The following is a 12,256-nucleotide window of genomic DNA, read 5'->3' on the forward strand; positions in this document are numbered from 1 at the left end:
GGACACAGAGACGGGACAGGGCCTGGTGGCCAGTGTGGGGCAGACGGTGGAACGGGGTCCCCGGCCAGGGTGGTGAAGGGGGCGGCCGAAGGCGCGCAGATGCTCACCACGGGCCAGCGGCCGGGCGTGTCCTGTGCCCTCCGCTCTGCTCCGGGAGAACACGGAATCCAGTGTCACAGGGCCACCGTGAAAGCGCCAGGCTGCGCATGTGGCTCGTGCACGGTGGAAGACCTGAGCATCGCGAGGCCTCGGCTCTCTCTCTGGTTCTGCCGCTCACCTGCTGTGCGGCCCTGGGCAAGTCCCTCTCCTTCTCTGGGCCTTCTGTCCTTGTCTGTGGGTGTCCATGAGGGCTTCGAGAGGGAGGTGCTGACACTGGGCTGCGGGCCGAGCTCAAGCAGCTGAGGTGCCCGCCATGGGGGTGGCGATGGCGGGTCAGCGAGGAAGGCCGACGTGCGAGCTTGAGCAGCTCTTAGCAGGACAGGTCCTCGGGGGAAGACAGGATGGTGACCCGCCATGACCAAGGAAAGCTCAATGAACCCACCAGCCACCGTGTCTGCCCCTAAGCATGTACACGGTGGCATTTGCCAGGGAACGCTGAGAAAAACTGGTGGCAGCTTTTGCCCTGCGTTCAGAAACTGGGTTGGACCAAGGGAAAATGGCAGAGGCTGTTAAAACTGTCACCCCTGAGCAGCACTCACACAGCTCCACGCCCCCGAGCAGCACCCACACGGCTCCACGCCCAGCAGCATCCACACAGCTCCACACCCCAGCAGCATCCACACAGCTCCACACCCCGAGCAGCATCCACACGGCTCCACGCCCGAGCAGCATCCACACAGCTCCACACCCCCGAGCAGCATCCACACAGCTCCACACCCCCGAGCAGCATCCACACGGCTCCACGCCCCCTGAGCAGCATCCACACAGCTCCACGCCCCCGAGCAGCACCCACACAGCTCCACGGTGCTTGCTCATGCCACCCACTGGCCTGCAGCTTAGGGCAGGTAAAGAAAGAGGGAGGGACAGAGTGTGAGCGGAAAAGGCAAAGATTCATCGAAAGGCAATGGGAACCGACCGGAAAAGCCACGGGAATTACAGATTCATGCTACTGGGTCACAAGACTCACGGAGAAGCGATCAGTTCAAGGCGGACCTTCTAGCCCTACGTTCTTCCTGTACAAGCAGAGTCATCCTGAGCAAACTGACGCAGTAAATTATTGCTTTATCTGGAGCTCTTTACCTCCCCGGGGCTAGCAGCACGGGAATCAGCTCGGCTATTTCAGCAGAAAGAAAACATTTCTCAGAGAAAGCCTGACAGGTTCGAACTAGCTCTTGCTGATATGTTTTTTGTTAAATCATTTCAGTCGTGCTTATTATCTGATTCAGAAACGGAGGATAGTACCTTTGAGCCAGCGGTAAACAGACACCCATTTGTAAATTTCTCAAGTTCAAGTCTAACGTCAGAACCAATCAAATAGGAATAGAATATTTAGAGCGAAATGTGAGTCGGCCAGGGCACCTCTGAAATATTTACTTCACAAACATTGAAGATGTCACTGGCATCAGACAACCTCAATTGCTCAAATGCAAACGTTGTTTTAAAAGTTATCGAGGAGGGTATGTTAAGTGTTATGATTTGCCTGGACTCCTCCTGGCATATTTGGTGTGTTTTTTTCTTCCATTTGTTCTATTTTATTTTTTCTCTTTGGGTTTATTAGGGGCTATTAACCTAGGGTCCAGGAAGCCCTAAATTGGGATGGGGAAAAAAATACATCTTTATTGTCACCGCCTTCTAACTAAAACTTTGGTTTGACATTTCATTCCATCATGAATATGGCCATAAATCTAAAGTCGTGTTAGCAGTACCTGCAACTTCGTCACCCCCAACAGAAGTCACATTTTACCTCCCGCTACGCTGTGGCAGATACGTGTGTTCGCATTTACACTCAAAACTACTTGAAATTAGACCCTCCCCCCACCTCCGCCCCCAGCTAGACCTGGTTTTTAACAAAGACAAACAGGTTTATTTCAAATTTTAAAAATATTTTGATAATACTGTTTCGATACTATGTGTTTTCTATGCAACCCTGTGTATTTTATACATTTTAAAACACGTTCCTGAGATGGGCTCCACAGATTTCGTCAGTCAGGTTCACAAACACACATACATACACAGACACGGTAGACGCTCACATTGACACTGGTGCCTGAGATGCAAGACGGGAATTAGAAAGTTCTCCCAGAGATACGCCCGCACTTGTTTAAAAGCCAGAAACAAAGGAAGAATTCCGCTTCCCGCTGCTTCTACTGCTCCCTGAAGCCCGGTGGCCTGCGGCCCTTCTGTCCTGGCTGGCTGTTGTCTCTGTCACTGCTCCAGGGACACAGGGACTGCATTTTAGGCACGTCTATACCCCCGTTCCTAGTGCCTACAGCAGGTTCTCAATAAAGTTTGCAGAGTAAATGGAAATAGAAGCTGGAAATCAGTCCTTGTTGAAACTGGCACACGAGTCCTGCTGGACGAGGTGGCGGGTGCAAGGGCGTCCATGCAGAACAGGGGGCGGGGGGGGCTATGGAGACCATTAGGGGATGCGGGTGCATAGAGTAGGACATTTTTTTTTAAAAAAGAAATTCAAAACAGACTTCTGGAAGGTCATTTTCTAGGAGTCGTGCTGGCCGTGTGAAAACAACGTCCGTGTGCACGGCCCCGCCCGGCCTCACGTGGCCACCTCTCTCCCCCCCACGCAGGGCTGGCTCCCCGCTATATGTGAGCCGGCAGGGCCACCCATCCAGACGCCTCGCTGCGCAGCAGAGCTTTCCGGGGGGAGCCCTGCCTGGCCTTTGCACTGAGGGCTTCTGTGACGCCGCTGGAGCTACAGGCCGGAGATGCTCGCTGTCCAGCTGCTGCTGCTGGCCTGTCTGCTGTGGGGCGTGGGGGCCAGGACAGCCCAGCTCCAGAAGTCCAACGACCGGAGTGGTCGCTGCCAGTACACCTTCAGTGTGGTCAGCCCTGAGTCCAGCTGCCCTGAGCAGGGCCAGGCCATGTCAGCCATCCAGGACCTACAGAGAGCCAGCAGCGCCCAGCGTGCAGACCTGGAGGCCGCCCAAGCCCGAATCAGCTCCCTAGAGGGCCTTGTCCGCCACCTGACCCCGGACCAGGCCGCCAGGCCCTCCTCGGAGACCCCGGAGCTGGGCCCCCCGATGAGGGAGCGAGCACGGCTGGAAACCCAGACCAGGGAGCTGGAGGCGGCCTACAGCAACCTCCTCCGAGACAAGGCGCTTCTGGAGGACGAGAGGAGGCAGCTGGCCATGGAGAACGAGGACCTGGCCAGCAGGCTGCAGAGCAGCAGCCAGGAGGCAGAAAGGCTGAGAAGGGGCCAGTGTCCCCAGGCCCGCGGAGCCTCCCGGGAGCTGCCACCGGGCTCCAGGGAAGGTAAGAATGTGACTCAGGAACCTCTGGGTCCAGAAGGTGACGTGGTTCAGGGCGACATGTCACAGGCGGCCCCGGTCTGCCCTTTCTGCCCTCTCTTTCCTCCGAGAGACCTCACGCCCAGAAGGAGGCGGGCGAGTGAAGTTAGCTGGCAAGACCGTATTCCTGTCACTTTTTTTGGGAAATTTCGCTGCCAATATTCACTGTTTAATAAGTCGTCTAATCGTGAGGGAACGAGCAAGCAAACCCAGTGGCAGGACAATTATTCTGGACTCTTCCAAGATGTTGACATCAAGAAAGGAAGAGAAGAGGCGGAGGGAGTGGGGTGAGGGCAGGTGGGGAGGGGCGGGGTGGGGGAGGGGCTTGTTCTTGATAAAGGGACACTCCAGAGACCTGGTGACCACACGCAGTGACGACCCTGGATTGGCTCCCGCACCCCGGGTAGAAAACTAACACAGGGCAGTTGGGGATCCGCTCAGATTACGTCACTGGGTTCACGTCAGGTTTCTTGCGTGAGATACGGCATTTTGCAGTGTCAGGATGTTTGCGATTCGCTTTCCAGTGGTTCCGCAAAGACCGTAACTATACAGAGTGGGAGAGAGGAAGGTAAAACGTGGCAAAATACTAACGATTGATGCATCTAAGCAGTCGGCAATTGTAGTATTCAACTTTTGTATAGGCTTGAAAATCTTCAGAACAAAATGATGGAAAAAATACTTCCTAAAAAGACTTTCTGCGTGGGAGTCACATCTGCATGAGGCTAGAAAACTCATGCCAGTGCCTGGGTGTCACCTCGGGCAAGTCGTTTAGCCTCCCCTGCTCGGTTTCTTCTCCACCCGGGGAACTGGAAATGCCTACTGCGAATAATAATGCTCGTGGGACGCAAGGATTTTTAAGCATCGTTTGTTGTTAGAGCTGAGAGCCAGCTCTAAATTTTACAGCTAAGGAAAGTGAGGTGCAGTGTTGCTAAGGGAACTCAGGTTGCAGGGCTGATCAGGAGCTGAGACTTGGTGAACTGGAATTTTGAGAACAAAGGAAGGAATCATTCTCAGTGAAAGTGTCACGAGGCAGTACTTATTTCAGACTGTCACCTACCACGTTCTTTACCATGTAATTGTTGCATAGGAAAAAAATCTCTCTAGCCTCATGGAAATCACTTGTTTATATGTGTGTGTATGAGTTGAGGTCACACACACACACACACACACACACACACACACACAATTTCGTAGTAATAGTTTTGTCACGGAATAGTCGTTCTGGAGCCATTCCCTGACAATAGAAATGTCTGTAAATCTTCTAAATGAGCCCGAAGTAGGAAGATACACGTTACCAAAAGCCCCTCTTTCCCCTTTAACTGAGCCTCTGCTCGGACCGGCCCTCCCAGGGGACAGAGCCTGGATGAGGGCTTGTGCACAGTGGCTTCTATGGGTCACAGTCTCTGGAGGAAGAAGTAAGGGACAGGGGAGAGGGAGACAGAGAAGGAAGGAGAGCCATCGAGGGGCACATCCTCCAGCTGGTGACCTCAGTGGGTGACGAGACCCGCTGCCAGCAGGCCTGTGCAGAGTGCGTGGGGGAGGGGACATTCGTCATCTCTGGGGCGGATGCTCTGTTGGCCAAGGGCCATCGCGCTGGGAATATGCCACTTCCATGATGCACAGACATGGGCACCAGGCTAATTCTTGCAGAGCATCAGGGAAGCTGGGGCAGAGCAGCGAGGCGAGGTCCTAGCAGGTGACGCTTGCGTGAGGCAGGGTGCCACATCACTGGCTGGGAACGGGTGGGCAGGATATGCGGGGGGAGGTGGGGGCACCAGAGGTGTTCAGCCCAGAAGCTGCAGATTTCACTCCCTCACCTGTAAGGTGGGGCTAACAGTCCCTCATGCGGTTGTCCCTCGGGTTAGAAGTCACCTGGAGAAGCCTCCAGCACGGTGCCTGGCACAGAGCAGCCTCCCAGGAAATAAATTACAGCTACAAAGGGCTTCTGTCACGTGAGCTCCACTACTGTTTTAAAATGTCATTAAAGCGTCAACATGTGCATGGTGTTTCTGTAACACGCATGGATTCTGGAGACGGAGACGATGGCCTGCTAGCTAGTCATCGCTCTCCTAGGGTACTATGACGACTTGTGATTATGTCGGCACGCTTCTCCTTCTCCGTCCTCTCTGTGTACGTGACACTGACCTGACTGTTCAGGGCTGAGCTCTCTAGAAAGTGTCTATAAAGCAGAGGGAAGGGAGGTAGGGAAGGACAAGCAGAGAAAGACTTAAATTTCGTAGTCGACGTGAACCCTTCAACCCTGGGAGAACTGAATTTTAATAGAAACAAAGCCCTAAAGACGTTTCCCTGTCAGACACCATAGCCCTTGATACTTCCGTAACCTTTTTGGTTTTCTCCCACATTCGGAATGAGATGTGATTTTTAAATAGTCCAGAGAAATTTTAGCTTTGACACATCCCCAGGGAGGACCATTTCATTTCTAGTTTGACCTGAGGATACCGAGGCTCAGGGAGATGGAGTAACTGGCCCGAAGTCGCAGAGTGGGCCACGGCAGGATCGAAGCCACGGCTTCTGGCCCAGTCCGGCGCCTTCCTTTGGGCCTTGTGTCCACTCCCACGGGCCTCGGTCCTCACACCAGACGGCTCCACTCTGGGAATCGGACTGGTGCCAGGCGCTCCTGGCCGACACGACCAAGAAGAAGCCAGCAGACTTCTGATCCAAGCGGCCCACCTGCCAGCTGAGAGCTGGCCTTGCAGCCGCCCCGGAGCCATTCCCTGATATTATGTTTTATTGTGGTTCTTGTTTACTCCCAAAAGGCACATGAGGTTTGGTTCCTGCAGAGTGATGAGGGGCTGGGCGAGGCGGGTGGGGGTGGGGTGCTGCTCAGAGCCCTGAGGTTCTCGGTGGGACAGGAAAGGACGCCCCTCTGCTGGTACCGCCTCCTGGGCTCTCTGCGTGCGCCACCGGGGAGCTGCGCGTGCCAGCAACACCCCCACCCCTGGAGTCGGATCACGGCCCCTGGAGTGGGTCAGTCCCCGCAGGGCTGAGCGGCACCTTCGAGGCTCTCGTCAAGCCTCCGGTGGCAATCTGGGTCCACTCAGAGCAGAAACCACTGAGCAAGAATTATTACAATGATGGATGGGACACCGTGAGATATCAGTAAACTCTACATGGCGCCCTCAGGCCGGGGACAGACTTGAGGGGGTTTGGACCTCGTTGGGAAGGTGGGGTTCAGCTCATAGCAGAGCAGAGATGGTGGCTGGAGCAGATCCAGAGCCACCAAGGCCACCTCCAGAGGGTCGGCAGGAGTGGCCAGCCAGCTGCGGCTGGGCACGGAGGTGTCAGAGACAGTCTGCCCAGCCCTGCAGAGCCGGGAGGGGTCCCCGTGCAGGGCTCCAGGGGCCCTGTGAGAGGGCTGTTTGAAGGTTATGGCCTGGATGAGGCTGCCAGGTCCCCCAGGAGCTGTGCCTCGGCCCCACCCGAGTCCTCACATGCACAATGCCAGGCCGGCACCCCGGGGTGGAAGGGTTCTCGGCCGCCTCGACCTTGGCAGACATGGTCACATCATAGCCCCACCTCATACCAGCTGTGTGACCGTGGGCAGGTTACTTAACCTCCTGAGCCTCGGTTTCTTCATGAGCAAAGTGAAGACAATGAAGTTCGCCCTCAGGATTGGCGTGTGGGGTAGAGGTGATGATAGCGAGTGTCTCGCCCAGGGCCTGCTCTCCTCAGTGCAGCCGCCAGACAGCTGGGCACAGCCTCTCCCTCCTGACCGACCCCGCATTTCCCCGTGCGGCCTGTGACGTGCCCTCCTCGCCCCTCAGGACCAGTGAGTACAGCAAACTCCCTTTCCCGTGGCAACTGTGTCCTGACCTGCTGGCCTCACCACACGTGAATCACAACCGGACCCCCAGTTTAAAACGGCTACGCCTGCTCCTTGTGCCTCTTGCTTTTCCCTTGTATTCAGAAACTCCTGTATGATCATAATCCTAAGCCCCATCACTGTGATGACGTGGCGACCATGTCTAACCAGCGTCCACATCTCTGCCCTTCTCTGTGGAGTCCTGCACAGAAAGAGTATTTCCACAGAGCATGAGAAAGCTAACGTGCTACTTCTCATGGCGAGGAGGAAAACCCTAAGTCACGCAGAGAACGGCTGGGTGTCGAATTCCTCACCCCGCAGGAGATGCTGAGGGCCTCCCCAACACCCTGGAACCATTCGCCTCGCCTACTCGGAAGGCAGACCCTCTGCTGGGAACGATTTTAATGCTGCGCCAACTGCCTCTATGTTATTTCGAATGCCCTACTCTGTGCTCGGCACGTGACTGTGCAATGCATTCTTTGTGAGCTTTTTATGATGGAATTTTTCAGACATCCACACGAGTAGAGAGCGTGCTAGGAGCCTCAGTGTACCCACTCCCAGTCCCGGCAGTCTTCAGCAGAGTCCGATCTCTGTTCATCCTCCCTTCCTCTCCCCGACGGATGGTCTTAAATCTCAAAACGTCGTCAGATCTTGGGAAGCCTATTTATTTAAAACGCCATCCTCCACACCGGCTTTGGGCCGTTTTTCCTCACCGTGCAATGTTGTCTCTTTCTCTTAATATAGTTTCTAGATGGAATTTGGAGAATTCGGATTTCCAGGAACTGAAGTCGGAGTTAACTGCGGTTCCCGCTTCCCAGATCTTGGACAGTCCATCTGGCCACCCCAGGAGCGAAGCGGGGGACACTGGTATGAAGTTAAAGTTCTCTTTTGTAGCTACGTGGTCTTTGTCTGTGTCCGGTCCTGTGCTTTGCTCCCTGTCCGGGGCATTCTGGCAGGAAGTTGGCCTCTTCCCAACAAAGCCCTGTATCTTATCGCCCACACCTGGGGTAGTGGGTTGGGCTGCACTGGGGGAGGACGAGAGATGTGTTGATTTCACCCCCTTGGTTGTCATATGGAACTGATTCCACTGGAAAAACGATATTTTTCATTGGGCCCTTTGTATGTTTATCTTGAGGCCAGATGGACCCCATGCACCATCCGGGGATGCGGTCTCGCTAAAGGTATCTTTTCCAAAATGCGGGTGCTTAGGAAAAACACGATCGCCCCTCTCCAAAGACTCACCTGAGAGCCCGACTTTACGACAAAGACTGCGGTCGCTGTGTTGCTGACAATTATTGCCAGCACGGAAGGGCATGCATGGGGCTGGGGAGTGTTGAAATATTTAAAATATGACTCCCTGAGACATGAACCCCTTCTGTAAGGCAAGTGAAGGTTCCCATGAAAATACAGGCATTTTCTGTGATTCCGCTGAACCTGAGTTTTCAACCACCTCTTTGTTACATTTGTAAATGATGCTAAGATTGTATTAAAACGCTGCCTGAAATATGTGGCCCATCGATTAGGGCTTGAAAAACCCTGTTTTATAGAGATGATTATAATGATTTGAGGCTTAGAGAGCAAAGTAATTTAACTGAAAGTCACACGGCCAGCGAGTGGCAAAGCCAGGATTTGAACCCAGACCGTCTGCGTCTGCGTCTGCGTCTGCGTCCGGGGTCCTCGCGCCCGCTGGCTCTGCCGCGCCTCCACAGCGTGGAACGGCCGATCGGTGCTTCCCGTTTTGTTTTGAATTCCCCAGGATGCGGAGAACTCGTGTGGGTAGGAGAGCCGGTCACTCTGAGAACCGCCGACACCATCACCGGCAAGTACGGCGTGTGGATGAGAGACCCCAAGCCTGTGTACCCCTACACCCGAGACACCACGTGGAGGATCGACACGGTGGGCTCGGCCGTCCGGCAGGTGTTCGAGTACCGCCTTGTCAGCCAGTTCACGCAGGGCTACCCCTCCAAGGTCCACGTGCTGCCCAGGCCGCTGGAAAGCACGGGCTCCGTGGTGTACGGGGGGAGCCTCTACTTCCAGGGGGCTGGGTCCAGGACCGTGGTCAGGTACGAGCTGAGCACCGAGACCGTGAAGGCTGAGAAGGACGTCCCGCGAGCCGGCTACCATGGACAGTTCCCATACTCCTGGGGTGGCTACACGGACATCGACCTGGCCGTGGACGAGACGGGCCTCTGGGTCATCTACAGCACGGAGGAGGCCAAAGGGGCCATCGTCCTCTCCAGGCTGAACCCTGAGAGCTTGGAGCTGGGACAGACCTGGGAGACCAACATCCGGAAGCAGTCGGTGGCCAACGCCTTCGTCATCTGCGGCACCTTGTACACGGTCAGCAGCTACTCGGCGCCCGAGGCGGCTGTCAACTTCGCCTTCGACACAGCCACGGGCAGCAGCAAGGCCCTGGCCGTCCCGTTCAGGAACCTCTATGAGTACAGCAGCATGATCGACTACAACCCGCTGGAGAAGAAGCTCTTCGCCTGGGACAACTTCAACATGGTCACCTACGACGTCAGGCTCTCCAAGATGTGATGAGCGGCCGAGGCAGATGTCAGCAAAGGCAGAAGGAGACGGTGCTCGGGGCTCCCGAGCGGACAGCCACCTGCCCGAGCCCTACAGCTTTCCTCAAGGCCGGAGAATGTGCACTGTCGCCACGTCTGCCTGCGTGTGAATAGCAAGCTGAGGATGTAGACGGTTTCACAATAGACATTATAATCTTCTGTCAGCTTCGAAAGGGATGTTTAGCCGAAATAGTTTAAGTGTTCTGGTGATTTGGGGCAGAAGCCATAATGCATTAGTTTCTTCATGAAAACCACAAGGCTTTTTATACATGGCCTTCGCTGGCCAAAGGGGACATGTTTGGAGGAGCAGAGCTGGGGAGAAATGAGCCACCCCGGGTGGAATCCTGGGCCTGGCCTGTCACATGGTCACCACGAGCCAGGGTGAAAAGCCACGCTTCCAAAGGCGGAGGGACACTGTGGCCAGCACCCAGCGCACGCAAGACGCGCTGACTGGAGCTGGCTGCCGGTGCTGCCGGGCGAGTCCGGTTGGGTGTTGCGTAACCTTTGCCCCGTGAAATAAAACAATCGCACGCAGCATTCCCCGGGGACCTTGTGGGCCGCTTTGTGTAGGAGTACGGATTCCAACCGTCAGACAATTCCTTTGGGCTGGGAGCTGTGATTGCGGGATGCTGAAGGTGTGTGCTGTGCGTGTGCACGTGTGTGTGTGTAACCAGGTTTTCAGGGGCTGCCCGGGACAACACCAGCAAACAGTGGGACCCACGCACCTTCCTCCCGCCCCCCTGGTGCTCTCGGTTCTTCCCGAGCCATCTTTCCATCCTTCCCCAGCTCAGCCCCTCTTCACGCGGGCTCCACCTTGGTTCTCATTTGCTGTCACGGGCATGAATTTCATAAACCTGGGGTGAGCAAAGCTTATAGCTTCATTTTTTAATAACCGAACTTGATTTCTCTCTCGAGGCGCCATTGTACGTAATGGTAGAACACTTTCTCTTGCCAATTCAGCTGCGACTCTGTTCCCTTAGTGTGTTTTCGGTCAAGTCAGGTTTTTCCTCGGCTCCACTCTCTTCGAGGTGGCGCCTGTGGTTGAGATAAGTGGGTGGGGGGGACCTCAGCAAGCAGAGGGGAGAATCCAGGCAGCGCCGCTCATCACGCCCGGTTTTCGGCATCGGTGCAGATTCTGGCATTTGCTGGTGACATCCGTGCCCCCATCGCCAGTTCCGATGGCCGGCCCCTCAGGCGTGCTACCTTATTCTAGCCTGTTCTGTGTCCCACCGGGGCACAGGGATGTCTTGGGAGCTCACCTGCGTGGCAGGAGACTCAGGTGCTCACACTCTTCCTCCCAGGTCTCAGGTTTCGGTCTGCTGGGGCAGGGCCCCTGTCTTGGAACTTTGCCACCCACACGGGCTTTCCCCAGAAACGCGCCCGAGTCGCCTCGGCTTTCTCATGCCCCGAAGTGTCTGGGACACCAGGTCCTGTCAGGAACTCTGGAATCTAAGCCTTTTATCCCCTCTCTGAAGTGTCCTTGCTTCCCTCAGATTCCGTTTGGACCAGAGGTGCACCCTCACACACGCACCAGAAATGTTTGATCCGGGCGCCCCTCGGTCCGGTCGGCTGACACATAAAATTAACCATGACCAGGTCCCAGCCTCTTAAGACTGAAGCGCCCTCGGGCTCAGCTTAGGGTCCCAGTCTTCTGGGGATCTCACTGAGTATCAGGGTGTTAGAGGCCATCACCATGCTGGCGGCTCCCCAAATGTATGTGTCCAGCTCACACATTACTCCCGGGCTCCAGCTTCACGTATTCATTGCCCACTCGACATCTCTACTTAAATGTCTATTAGGCGCATCAAACCATCAAAAACAGAATGTCTGCAGAACTGCCGCGACCCCCTTGGACACGCCACATCTGCCTGTCTGGAAGCTGACGGGGACTCTGTCCCTCCAGGTGCTCAGGCCACAATCCTTGGACTCAGAGACCTCCTCCCTCCTCCCTCCTCCCTCGTAACCCTACATCCAACCCAACAGAAACGTGTTGGTTCCATTATTCAGGGCCTGACCACAGTTGTCACCGCCCCAACTGCTACTGGTCCACATCGCCATCGTCCTTTTCCCGGACTGCTTCAGTAGCCTCTGAAATGATGCTGCTCGCTCCCGCCATACAGCTTATGCCCGGCACAGCAGCCGGCGACCCCCAGTACAGGACAAGCCAGAGCCCGCCTCCCCTTTGCTGAAAGCCCATGAAGCCTTATCCCTGCTTAGCCAGACTGAGTCCTCTCACCGGTATGCGACGCGGTCCCCACCTTCCCTACCACTGACTCCTGCCGAATTTCGAGTGTCTCCCTGATTTCAAGCCTCCCGGCCAAGCCCCACTGGCCTCCTCGCCCTCCTCACCAGGCCCGGCTCTGCCTTCAGGCCCTGGCCCTGGCTCCCCCAGCTGTGCA

The 12,256-nt window shown here is 55.6% G+C and overlaps 1 protein-coding gene across 1 annotated transcript; it reads left to right on the top strand.

Annotated features, from left to right (window-relative positions):
• Positions 1 to 2,854: 2,854 nt before the first annotated feature.
• Positions 2,855 to 10,212, top strand: MYOC (myocilin). The gene is made up of 3 exons (XM_039881497.1): positions 2,855 to 3,429; positions 8,032 to 8,154; positions 9,044 to 10,212. The coding sequence occupies exons 1-3, from the start codon at positions 2,883 to 2,885 to the stop codon at positions 9,826 to 9,828; spliced, it is 1,455 nt and encodes a 484-aa protein (XP_039737431.1). The 5' UTR covers positions 2,855 to 2,882; the 3' UTR covers positions 9,829 to 10,212.
• Positions 10,213 to 12,256: the final 2,044 nt, after the last annotated feature.

The sequence above is a fragment of the Pteropus medius genome, unplaced genomic scaffold (genome assembly GCF_902729225.1).
Source record: "Pteropus medius unplaced genomic scaffold, Ma_sr-lr_union100, whole genome shotgun sequence".
In the NCBI taxonomy this organism is placed as follows: Eukaryota; Metazoa; Chordata; class Mammalia; order Chiroptera; family Pteropodidae; genus Pteropus; species Pteropus medius.